At 37.9% G+C, this 12953-nt stretch overlaps 1 protein-coding gene across 1 annotated transcript; it reads right to left on the bottom strand.

Moving 5' to 3' along the window:
* Positions 1-4783: 4783 nt before the first annotated feature.
* On the bottom strand, positions 4784-11045 carry LOC103505114 (NSFL1 cofactor p47-like; the record flags this gene model as incomplete). The annotated part of the gene is made up of 3 exons (XM_017442273.2): positions 4784-4869; positions 6179-6379; positions 10781-11045. Coding segments are annotated over 3 exons (552 nt in total), but the record flags the coding sequence as incomplete, so codon positions are not given.
* Positions 11046-12953: the final 1908 nt, after the last annotated feature.

The following is a 12953-nucleotide window of genomic DNA, read 5'->3' as shown; positions in this document are numbered from 1 at the left end:
AATTTTTAATTGTGTTAAGCATATTTAAATGCTTGTCACAAACATCGTTCCCCGATTATTTCACCTAGATAAATTTTATGACATGACTTGGACTCGAACCACCAACCTCCAGATCCAAAGTCCAACGCGTTAACAACTGCACCACTGAGGTTGGTTACTTAATTAAATATTTATGATGGATTAATGGATTAGACTAGTGCATTATGATCCTCTTTTTACCTGTCTATCTACCGAATAATAGGATTTCACCTAGATAAATTTTATGACATGACTTGGACTCGAACCACCAACCTCCAGATCCAAAGTCCAACGCGTTAACAACTGCACCACTGAGGTTGGTTACTTAATTAAATATTTATGATGGATTAATGGATTAGACTAGTGCATTATGATCCTCTTTTTACCTGTCTATCTACCGAATAATAGGTACCTACCTACCTACCTATATCTAGTATTTGTCTTTATCTAATGTAATAAGCTAAGAGGAAGATAGGTACATAAAGTTACAATTAATTACCTACCTAATTTATTTATTATTATCTACCCATTATGTATTTACATATAACTTTATCATTGATAAGATAAGTTATCTATCGCGCAACTTTCTGGTGAAACAAGGCAACACCACTTCAATAATCTCCTGGTATTGAGCGATTTGTAGATCGAGTGAGGAAATTCTAAAATCTCCCGAAATTTTTCGATAGGAAAAAGAATGCCAAATTTATTCGATCTCACAGATCACTCAATGGTTTCCAGCTTGGGTTAGGTAAGTTTTTATATTTTGTATGTTTGTGTAATGTATTTATTTTTTGTCTACCATTTTAGATTAAGTACGAAGCAAAGGAAATAAGGTATATTCTGTATTGTAAGCTTTGTTGTTTGTGATTTAAACTTTCAGAGCCTTTTTAAATAAATAATAATTTAAAAAACTAATAATAATAAACAGTATTGTGTGTACCTATGTTATTTTGTATTAGGTATGTAAAGGTGTCTCGTTTTAGCTAAATTTTCTTTTTACTTAGGTTTCGTATTAGGTCCTGCCTCAGTGGTACCTATAATAAGTACTACCCACCTACTGTTTGAGGTGCTCGTCTTTTAGGTACCTAAGTGAGATAACCGGTGTTCTACTTGCATTCCCAATAATTGGGTGAATCTCCCCTTGTTGAGGACATTTGTTACTCCACAAATGTTTGCCCAGATTGGAGACTTTGCGAGTTACCAACGTGGAGGAGGACTACAAACACTTAGTTCAGAAGCTGTTGCCTGGCTACAGAGTTTACCTCTATAAGTAGATAGAAGTGTTATTGCTTCTTTTGTTTTTGTTAAATGTTCCTTTATTCTGTATTCTATGTATATCCTTTGAAAAAATAAAACGTCCATACGATAATAATTTAAAAAACTAATAATAATAAACAGTATTGTGTGTACCTATGTTATTTTGTATTAGGTATGTAAAGGTGTCTCGTTTTAGCTAGATTTTCTTTTTCCTTAGGTTTCGTATTAGGTCCTGCCTCAGTGGTATAATAAGTACTACCTACCTACTGTTTGAGGTGCTCGTCTTTTAGGTACCTAAGTGTGATAACCGGTGTTTACTACTACTTGCGTACTGCAGTACTAGTTGCGTACTAAATTTTCAGGTAGACAGTACTACTTGCGTACCTACTAAAGATGTACCACTTGCGTACTGGAAAAACCAGGTAAATAAATAATAATTTAAAAAACTAATAATAATAAACAGTATTGTGTGTACCTATGTTATTTTGTATTAGGTATGTAAAGGTGTCTCATTTTAGCTAGATTTTCTTTTTCCTTAGGTTTCGTATTAGGTCCTGCCTCACTGGTATAATAAGTACTGCCTACCTACTGTTTGAGGTGCTCGTCTTTTAGGTACCTAAGTGAGATAACCGGTGTTTACTACTTGCGTACTGCAGTACTAGGTGCGTACTAAATTTTCAGGTAAACAGTACTACTTGCGTACCTACTAAAGATGTACCACTTGCGTACTGGAAAAACCAGCTAGACTGGGGAAAATACCTCTCAAAATGTGGTCCCACAGAAAAAATCCCTTATTTTATCCCACGAAAGAATTCTAGAACGCGAAAAGAACTTTTGCAAATGATCAACTTTCTGGGAATGATATGGTTAGGTAGAACGCGAAAAGAACTTTCACAAATATAATGATATAAGTATAACTAGAAAACGCCGTATAATTATTTACTAGGTATGCAATTTCAACGCATATTTAAATGATGCTTATTCTAGAACGCGAAAAGAACTTTTGCAAATGATCAACTTTCTGGGAATGATATGGTTAGGTAGAACGCGAAAAGAACTTTCACAAATGATCAACTTTCTGGGAATTATAGGGTTAGGTATAGGTAGTACACATCAAGAACTTTCACAAATGATATAAGTATAATTATTAACGCCTATATAGGTCCTTATAATCCTAGGGTTACATATTATAGGGCCATATAATCCGAGGGTTTACATATTATAGGGCCATATAATCCTAGGGTTTACAAGTTTACATATTCCATGTGAAATATGGGCGCAAAACCCTTTGCCTATAAATATGTTATGTTACGTTATGTTAGGTGTATAGGAAATTTTGGAAAATTAAACATTCTGTTGTTTAGATACTTCTCTAGGAGAGTCAGTCTGTCAAGTAGCAACATATTAATATAGGAAAAGAACGTCTTCACTTGACTATAGTAACTTTGGAAACTGTAGGTAATTTTATTTCTACAAGAGATAAAAAACAATTATACCTAGAACTAAAAAACATACAGGAGATGACGGATAAAATTACCTACAGTTTCCAAAGTTACCAGTCAAGTGAAGACGTTGTTCTTTTCCTGTATTAATTATGTTGTTTTACCAATTTATTTGCTATACTTGTAAGAAAATTGGGAAAACTATATCTGTTTTACCACATGTTTTCGTTGTGGGACTCGGCAACTCGGTTCAAATACCTATTACCTACCTGTTTGATTCGTTGGAATAGGTGTTTTTTTTTAAGAGGTTTGACAGAGGGAACTGTAACTTCTATGGTCTTATCGTCCCGAAAATCGAAGAGAGAAGGAAGACAGGATAGGAGAAAGCCAGCCGTTCCGAGAACGAACATTATCCCTTCAGGATAAAATCCGCCCCGGGCGGGAATCGAACCCACGGCCTAGCGCTTACAAGGCAGGATTAGGTGTTTGCTATTGACGAAAGTAGTGGAGATGTCTGATCAACAATTAGTGGCATAGCTCAGGCTATCGTGATAGGATTCAGATCTGAAGGTTGGTGGTTCGAGTCCATGTCAATTCATACAATCTAGTGAGGTGTAGTAATTGGGGGACGATCTCATCAATTGTTACAGTTCCCTCGGAAACTATCGGGGAAAAAGGAATCAATTCTTAAATAATAAATATAAAATCATTCTATTAAACTCTCCATGTCACATAGCTTAGAAGCTTGTGGAAAGCTATAAAACATTAGAAAAAGCTCGAAAATGTCTCAAATAAATCCCTCCCTCTCTCTTTCAACTCCCATCAGTCCCATCTCCCTCTTCGTTCGTCTTCCTCCCTCTCCCCCCTCTCCCCCTATCTTCTTTCTATATTCTGCTTATTAACTACAAGTTCGGCCATGCCTTTTCCACAAGTTTGGCCATGCCTCGGGATGAACTAGCGGGATTCCGGAGCGAAGCGACGGAATACTTGCATAAATACGCTACCTATTATTAACATGAAAATAAAAGGATTGGTCATTGGTGACCAGAGTAATTAAAAATAACTTATACAAATACTTGCATAAATACGGTACCTATTATTAACATGAAAATAAAAGGATTGGTCATTGGACATCATAGCAGAATAACACTTGAAGCAACGTCTTCTCATTTTTCTTCCTCTGGCATCATATCGTTGAACAAGTTCATGAACTGTTACTGCCCCCCTCTCGGAAGAAAAGGCTGAAACAAGAACCTTTTACCCGTCATAATACAAAGGCCCTGGTGATTTACGATATTATGAAGGAGGAGGAGGTGGAGGAGGAGAAAAAAAAAGAGTAAGAGAAGTAGATAGAGAAGTAGGAAATGAAAGAGGAGGAGAGGGAGGAGGCGCAGAAAAAGCAAGAAGAAAAAATGAGGAGGAGGAGGAGAAAAAGAAGAAGAGGAAAACGGAGGAGAAGAAGAAGAAGGAGAAGGAGAAGAAGAAGAAGAAGAAGAAGGAGGAGGAGAAGGAGAAGAAGAAGAAGAAGAAGAAGAAGAAGAAGAAGAAGAGGAGGAGGAAGAAGAAGACGAAGAAGAAGGAGAAGAAGAAGGAGAAGAAGAAGAAGAAGAAGAAGGAGAAAAAGAAGAAGAAGAAGGAGGAACAGAAGAAGAAGGAGAAGAAGAAGAAGAAGAAGAAGGAGAAGAAGAATAAGGAGAAGGAGAAGGAGAAGAAGAAGAAGGAGAAGGGGAAGAAGAATAAGGAGAAGGAGAAGGAGAAGAAGAAGAAGGAGAAGGGGAAGAAGAAGAAGGAGAAGGAGAAGGAGAAGAAGAAGAAGGAGAAGGGGAAGAAGAAGAAGGAGAAGAAGAAGAAGAAGGAGAAGGGGAAGGGGAATAATACTTGTAGATATTTCCAACTCTTCAAGGAATGTTAACGGCCCTCCTTCCTTTCCCCTCCCTCCTTCCCTTCCCCTCCCTCCTCCCACTGGTACAAGTAAGGCCAGCAATGCCAGCCTAGTTAGCTTAGTTGGTAGCGCGTCTACTTTATAAGCGCTAGGTCGCGGGTTCGATTACCGCCCGGGGCGGATTTTATCCTGATATGGCCACCCTATCCTTCTCATCAAACACCTTGGTCTGGCCTATAGCTGTAGGCACTGGACTGCCCAGTGTGTGCCCTGGAACAACAAAATATTAAGAGTGCAAATATCCGCTGAAGATGGGTAACAAGTACGAGTAGATGAGAATTTGAATTTAATTTTTATTCTAATGAATCTGTTCAGCTTTGGTGAGGTCTATGTGAGGATTTGTTTAGCCTGTTACTGAATAGAGGGTAAAGAGAGGACAGGACAGGAGACAGTCAGCTGTTGCGAAAACAAACCCCACCTGTTTAGGAGAAAGTTTGGCCCGTCAGGAATCGAACCTGCGATCTACCACTTATAAGGCAGGTTTGCTACCCTCCAAGTCAACTAGTATATCCAATGAAAATATTTAAGATAGCCAAGAGATCGAAAGGACAGTTTGGCGTCCAAATGTAGTCTGCTTAGCGTTATCCAGGGTGTACCAACGTGGAGCCCAGTGTGTCCCAGTGTGTGCCCTGGAACAACAAATATTAAGAGTGCAAATATCCGCTGAAGATGGGTAACAAGTACGAGTAGATGAGAATAACCAAATAGATGAGAATTAAGAGCTATTTCGACCGTGTGATTGTAAAGCTATGTCCACACATAGTCGACCTTATAAATCGACGATGTGAAGAGGTAAATCTATGTTGTCGAGGCAGTGTACGGTTTCAGTCAACGTGGATCGACCATTGCTTGACGGTCGATCGACTATGTGTGGACACAGCTTAAGCGCTAGGTAGAGGGTTTGATTCCCACCTGGGCGAACATTGTCCTGAAGCGATAAGGTTCGTTCTCGGAACGGCTAGTTTTCTCCTCTCCGGTTCATCTCTTGTCGATTTTGGAACCATACGACCTCCGTTGTTACATTTCCCTCGATCAAACCTCGAAAAAAAAAGTTACATATTCTCGAGGGTTCATTGGAACGGTGCGGTGGTTACATTAATTAAACTTACTTTATCATGGACGCTCATTGGTATGTTGATAAATCAAGAAGAGGTTAGGTAGTAGAACAGCCGCAGGAGACTTTTTTCTGTGAACTTTTTCTACCGCGGCTGATCTATTACCTAACCTCTTCTGGGCTTTTAACATAGCAACGAGTGTCCATGATAAAGTAAGTCTTAAAAAATGTAAATTCCATACCTCGGCTGGGATCGAACCCACGCCCTCCTGATTACCAGGCGAGCGTCTTGACCACTACGCCACCGAGGCAGGTAACTTTTCTGTGAACTTTTTCTACCGCGGCTGATCTATTACCTAACCTCTTCTGGGCTTTTAAAATAGCAACGAGTGTCCATGATAAAGTAAGTCTTGAAAAATAGCTTGACTGGGATGTGAACCCACGATCTCCATTTAAGCCACTCACCAGTTCCAGCGAAGGCTTTCAGTTTGGGCTTGGGCGCCACGTAGGTCTCATGCCTATTGTCCACCATACTCATATGAATCTCGCCGCCCTTTGCGTCTCGCAGCAGTTCTGTGGGTACCACACCACGCTTGATGGCGCTCAGGAATTCGGCATTGGCCGGATCTGTGTACGCCCGGAGTTCCCCATCATTTATGCTGAATCCTGAAACCGATAAGAGATGGGAAAAATAAAATACCTAGTCTAACCATCAATAATCTAACCATGAGTAATTCCTCCAATGGTCGTTTCGCTCAAACTTCAGGTCTAAAAGAGTGTATGTGTTGAAAGGCCGAGTTGGGAAACATGCAATAAAATGTGTACCGGGCTTTAGTTGTAATGTTGTACAAATAGTATTTTTTTGGTTGTCACCTGGGTCTTTATTACTTAGTTCGTACTTTTAAAAAAAAGTATTGAAGGGGATTCGAACCCGTGACCTCGAGGAGTAGGAACTAGACCGCCGCTTACCAGTTCCCGCAAAGGTTTTTAGCTTGTGAAAATACCTGTCTTGTCTACTTTAAAGGACTACGTCTTTATCAACAGTTATCATGGAAGATCATAGTCTTGCATTTCACCCACAGTTAGTTGCAGTTGGCTGACAAACATTTTTACCTGATAGTACCTACTTTATCTTTAGTCTTGTTTATTTCTTGTTATTAGTTATTTTAGCATACTTTCCATGCATGATACGTGACGCAAAAGTCGTGACATTAAGAAAGAAAGGACTACGTCTTTATCAACAGTTATCATGGAAGATCATAGTCTTGCATTTCACCCACAGTTAGTTGCAGTTGGCTGACAAACATTTCTACCTGATAGTACCTACTTTATCTTTAGTCTTGTTTATTTCTTGTTATTAGTTATTTTAGTACACTTTCCATGCATGATACGTGACGCAAAAGTCGTGACATTAAGAAAGAAAAAAAGTAAAAAATCCAAGATAAGTGAACATTAGAGCTCAAAATCTAGCAATTAAATAGCTCGTAAAACATAGCAAACAAATAAGAGGACAGTTTAGGGTTACTATTTAACCAGTGGGTTTCTCTGGCTTCTCACCATTTTACAAGTACCTATAATACCTATAACTATCAGTAATAATCAGAGGTAAAGATTTCACCATGAAAGCTATAAGTTCGATTGTGTTAGCTTGTCTGTTAGTCGTGGGTAAGTCATTTTTCACTCTTTTTACCCTGTGATTAGTAAGTAAGTCTTACGAAAGTGAGTAATAGGTATGTGATAGATGTGGGAAAGCCTTCTCTTAAGTTCAAGGAGGAAATGATCCTGTTTGAAAAAATTGACCCCCTAAATTTGTGATAGATGTGCTGTTGTGGGAAAGCTCTTTAAGATAAACGAGGAAATGGTCCTGTTGAAGGAAACCAGAGAATTCTGGCCTTGTCATTGGTTCCGACAGTTGATATCTAATCATATACTCAAAAACTCTAAATTTAATGTTCCAGCACAGGACATTAGTTTCCGAAATTTAATGATCTTGCTTTAAAATCTTACCCGTACGCTAAACATTACCTTCTTGATCAGAGGCCATTTATCCCCTTGGAAAGTCAGGGTGAATTTAGGAGAGAGGTTAAGTTTTATCTTTGGTTGGAGTAAAAATCTCCGATGATTACATGTTATATAATGTTCCAGCACAGGACATTAGTTTCCGAAATTTAATGATCTTGCTTTAAAATCTTACCCGTACGCTAAACATTACCTTCTTGATCGGAGGCTATTTATCCCCTTGGAAAGTCAGGGTGAATTTAGGAGAGAGGTTAAGTTTTATCTTTGGTTGGAGTAAAAATCTCCGAGGATTACATGTTATTAAGTGTTTTTCATTATGAACAGTCAAATTTGTGCCTTACCTATTCATCTTAGTATTCTAGGTATTCTTAGCAGTTTGGTCCATTTTTTCTCCCTCTCACTTTTGTTAGTGGTTTTATTAACTTCATCCCTATGAAAAGGATAGTTCTCAAGGTCTTCTTGGATGGTAGGTAAATACTTTTTTTTCAAGTCATATAAGTAGATATTTTGATACCTAATAATATCTTAATATTTCAGGAATTCGGCTCCTGTACAGTGCAGAAGCCCTAGGTCTTGATGGTTATAAAAATAGCAGAGAAAAAACAGCATTGCAGTTTCAAGACCTGAAAGACAAATTTCATCAAAAGATGACAGAGTTCAGTGATCCAGCCTCAAACAACATGGTGTTCACAGAGGATCTCAAACAAATGCTCCATCTTGCTGAAGAAAAGGACTTGGAACTGGTCAAACAAATGATTATAAAAGTGTTTTTCATTATGAACAGTCAAATTTGTGCCTTACCTATTCATCTTAGTATTCTAGGTATTCTTAGCAGTTTGGTCCATTTTTTTCTCCCTCTCACTTTTGTTAGTGGTTTTATTAACTTCATCCCTATGAAAAGGATAGTTCTCAAGGTCTTCTTCGATGGTAAATAGTTCTTTCTTTATTACCTACAGGAGAAACTGTACAGAAAGACAGAAACCTCCGGAAAACTTTTCTAACTTTTTACTTTTTTTGTTTTTGCGTTCTCGTTCTGCCAACTTCTGCCATCTGTGGTTCTGCCGAGTCAGGCGCAAGATAAACAAAAACGTCAGCTGATTACAGCGTTGTCAGTTGTCATGGGGCGAAGGTATTTTTTTTTCTTCGAATCCAACGAATCCGGATTCTACATGGAGCTATAAGGAAGCTCCTTTGAGCTCCTTGGGATTCTATTTAATGAACTCCCCATTCATGAGTGTACTGCAGAACTAAAAGAGCCCTTAAAGGGCCCCACAAAAAACCTGATGGTTTCTAAAGTAATTGTAAATTTTCCTCTATGAATGACTATATAGAAATTACCAACGATTCCTACCAACGAAACTACAAATTCGTCAGGGTGTGACAAAAGACAATGTAACCCCATCCGTGGCACAAGCTTCGGCTTTTACGGATGGGTATACCATTTGTTAACAATTTATTTGATGAGAGAGTTGTGTTCTGAAAAATCAATATAAATGGAAACTTATAAAATAAATAAAAAATTTGGTGGATTCGATTAATATCCCAATCCGATTCACTTTCTTCCAAGGTGTTCTTATTTATAACTCCATGCTTTCTTCGGATTGTGTATTAATTTGTTATTTCGGTTTTGACTTCTACCAATGAAATTGTCGGGATTTTGTCGTACCCTGTATAATTTTTGGATTTTTTTCTACCAACGTTTGTAACTTCAGGGACATCGCAAGATAAACAAAAACGTCAGCTGATTACAGCGTTGTCAGTTGTCATGGGGCGAAGGTATTTTTTTTTTCTTCGAATCCAACGAATCCGGATTCTACATGGAGCTATAAGGAAGCTCCTTTGAGCTCCTTGGATATTCAAGCATTTGGTGGATTCGATTAATATCCCAATCCCAATCCGATTCACTTTCTTCCAAGGTGTTCTTATTTATAACTCCATGCTTTCTTCGGATTGTGTATTAATTTGTTATTTTGGTTTTGATTTTTTTTTTCCCACCCTAAAAAATCCCCAGAAAATTTACCTTTTTAAAATTAGGGATGAAAAATACACTTTATATATTACTATTTTTATCACTTTACCCATCGTCGTGTGTGGTGTGCAGGTGCAAGCAGGATCCTCTTGAATTTTGGATGAATGTGCTGACTTTGGGTTCGCGCCCGGGGGGTGGAATTTTTTTAAGGGGTCGGTTTTGATTTTTTTTCTTTTCAAAATGAATCTGGATTCTATTGTAAAAATATGACGTACGGTAAAATATGGTCGCACGGTAATCCCATATGACCAATCTGGCAACAGTGGATTACTGGAAGTCACAAGTCAGGAAGCGGCAAATTTTAAAATTTCCATGTGTGTCTAGCTCTAGGTACCTATGTAGAAGATATGTGATAAGAGTGATAAGGATTTAGCTTTTTCTAGTTTCTAGTGTCCAACTGACTGAACTGACAAGTCATTATTTGGCATTTAAAAGTTTTCCATCGGTCTTACCCACTAAAAAATTGAAACATCCACTATGTTTCTGAGGACTTTATCATCATTTGCCCAGGCTGGTAAATTTTTGTAAATTCAATGAGGAATGTTCATGGGGCACAAAGCATGATCCCAATTCTTGCCCAACTGTTTGATCATTCAAATTGATAAAAGATTACTACTTTTAGCCTTAGCCCTTGAATTCCTTAAAGCACCATATTTCTTATTCCTTTTTTTTTCTGTGCTTGGAACACAAAAAATAAATTCCTTAAAAACAATAAATGTATACATCTGGAGATAATTTTCAAATCTGACTCTACAATCCACTCTTATATGTTTTTAATTTTATTTAGGTATGAACTTGAGTTAGGAATGATTTTCAAGTAGGGGCCTATTGGACAATATTTTATAATTGAATCACCTAATATGCATTAGATATTAACATTGAAAAGAAGAAGAAAAAAAAATACCTATTGAAGTAATTTTACTTCTAAATAACAGTAGTCAATAAAACATTATGCAATACAGATAAATAACTCAAATTTACTGCCCACTTTTTTGTGGGACAGGGGCTAATTCACTTACCTTCTTTCCAGAGTTTCAATGTGATTTCTATTTGTCTGTCCTGGTTCCCTTGGGTAGCAGGGGACACTATAACCTCTGTGTCATTTTCCGTCTGACCTAAACGGTACCCTGTGCCTCCATATTGATTACGACCAGAACTACCAGAAGAAGTTTGAGGATCAGCTAAGATTTCAGGACCTTGATCTTGCACTGATTTGAACATTTCAGCCACAAAGTCTTTCTTCTTTTTACCTAAAATAAAGCATAATGTAAGAACATGTAAGTAAATAATATTTTATTTTTTCAAAGAAACAATAATTAAAACTAGCAGGAGTTAAAAGAGCAAATATTTCTACAGGGTGTTTTTTTTTTTTTTTAATCAATAGCCACCTTGAATATCTCAAACACAGTACTGATTAGAATCGGGTAAAATGCAAAAATACATATTTTTTTTTTCTAATTCAAGGGGGTAACTTATTGCAATGGTCTTCTTCAAGTTGTTGACATTAGCAGGGTCAGCCCCAGGAGGGTCAAATTCAATAATTCTGTTTTAGATTCAATTCACAAAACAAAGAACTAAGATTTGGTGCCTATACATTTGGTCCTGTGATCATGAGGTTGTATCATCACTTGAATCAGCCAGAAGATGCATTAGAGGTATGTAAAAAAGAGGTACCTACTTGAACCCTTAAAAATCTGGTGTGAACATCACACGACTTTCCTTATCCTATTGAAAGATGCTTCTATTGTAACTTTTACAAAATCTCTCACCGTTTAGTCACTATAGCTGAAAACTGCCAAAAAGTGGTTGAAAGACGCCAAAAGGGGGCCGAATTGCCGCCATCTGCAGCACTTATCCTAACCAAAAGTTTTGTGTTGTATCCTTGTCACATTTGTGGACTTCATACCAAATTTCAAGTCTCTAGCTCATACTGTTCCCGAGATATTATTTAATTACACCAAAAACCGCCAAAAAGCGACAGAAATGCCGCCAATCGTTGCACCGATCTTAACCAAAAGTTTTGTATCGCATCCTTGTCACATTTGAGAGCTGCATGCTGAATTTCAAGTCTCTAGCTCTTACCGTTCTTGAGATATATTGTTTACAGACAGAAGGACAGACAGACCAAAGAGTTGTGACGTCAGATTTCACGTCAAAATGCGCAGAAACGCTTGCGCACAAACAAACGAAGCGGGAGTAATGAATTATGACGTTATCGCCTACGGGTGCGTATGCTGTGACGTCAAACTTCACAGAATACCGTCAATACCGGTATTTTTTAAATCAATATATCTCGGTATCTAGAAGTCGTAGAAGAAAAAGAAAAAATCCGTTGGTCCTCATTTTTCCTGCTCTATGACTTTGAAACATCACCCAAGTAAGCGCAACTGATCTATTCTCTTGTCCCTCTCTTCATTTTCTTCCCCTCTCTTTTTTTCCCTTCTCACCTCTCTTTGTCTCCCTCTGCCTTCTCCTTATTTCGCTTCTCTCTGTCTCTCTTCCTTCCGATATTTACTAACTGTAAGCACCAATTTTATTACTCTTGTCCCTCTCTTCATTTTCTTCCCCTCTCTTTTTTTCCCTTCTCACCTCTCTTTGTCTCCCTCTGCCTTCTCCTTATTTCGCTTTTCTCTGGCTCTCTTCCTTCCGATATTTACTAACTGTAAGCACTGATTTTATTACTTTATTAAATTTTATTCTCTCTCTCTCTTCCTCCCTCTGTTTCTCTCACTCTATTCTTCTCCCCTTCTCTTCTTCTTCTCTCTCCCCCTCTCCTTCTTCATTTCCACGTGTCCCCCCCTTAAATTATAAACTTCACCCCCTCTCCCCAACCTCTGCCTCCTCCTTCACCCACTCCCTCCTCTACCTTCTCTCTCTTCTTGTCAAAAAGAAAAAGTTAAAGGCGAAGCCCTCAAAAAGAAGCTGTTTTATTTCCCTTTGTGTTGGTTCATATTGCCACCAATTACCCTCTAAACTTCTGAAGATTTCCACGATTGTGCCCAAAATTGACCATTTAAATGGAAATGCGACATTTCTCGTACTTCTTCAGGATTTCGAAACTTTTGTGTGCATCTATGTTTTATCATCTGGAAAGGTCTAAGAACTTCAGGGGCAACAACTTTAGGATTATAAGTAGGTACTTGTATTAGAATTTGGGTAATAGGTACCTAATGTAGTGTGTCAATTAGTGAA

This window comes from Diaphorina citri, unplaced genomic scaffold, assembly GCF_000475195.1.
Source record: "Diaphorina citri unplaced genomic scaffold, Diaci psyllid genome assembly version 1.1 scaffold151, whole genome shotgun sequence".
NCBI classification, from domain to species: Eukaryota; Metazoa; Arthropoda; class Insecta; order Hemiptera; family Psyllidae; genus Diaphorina; species Diaphorina citri.
This window is presented reverse-complemented; position numbering and strand designations above follow the sequence as displayed.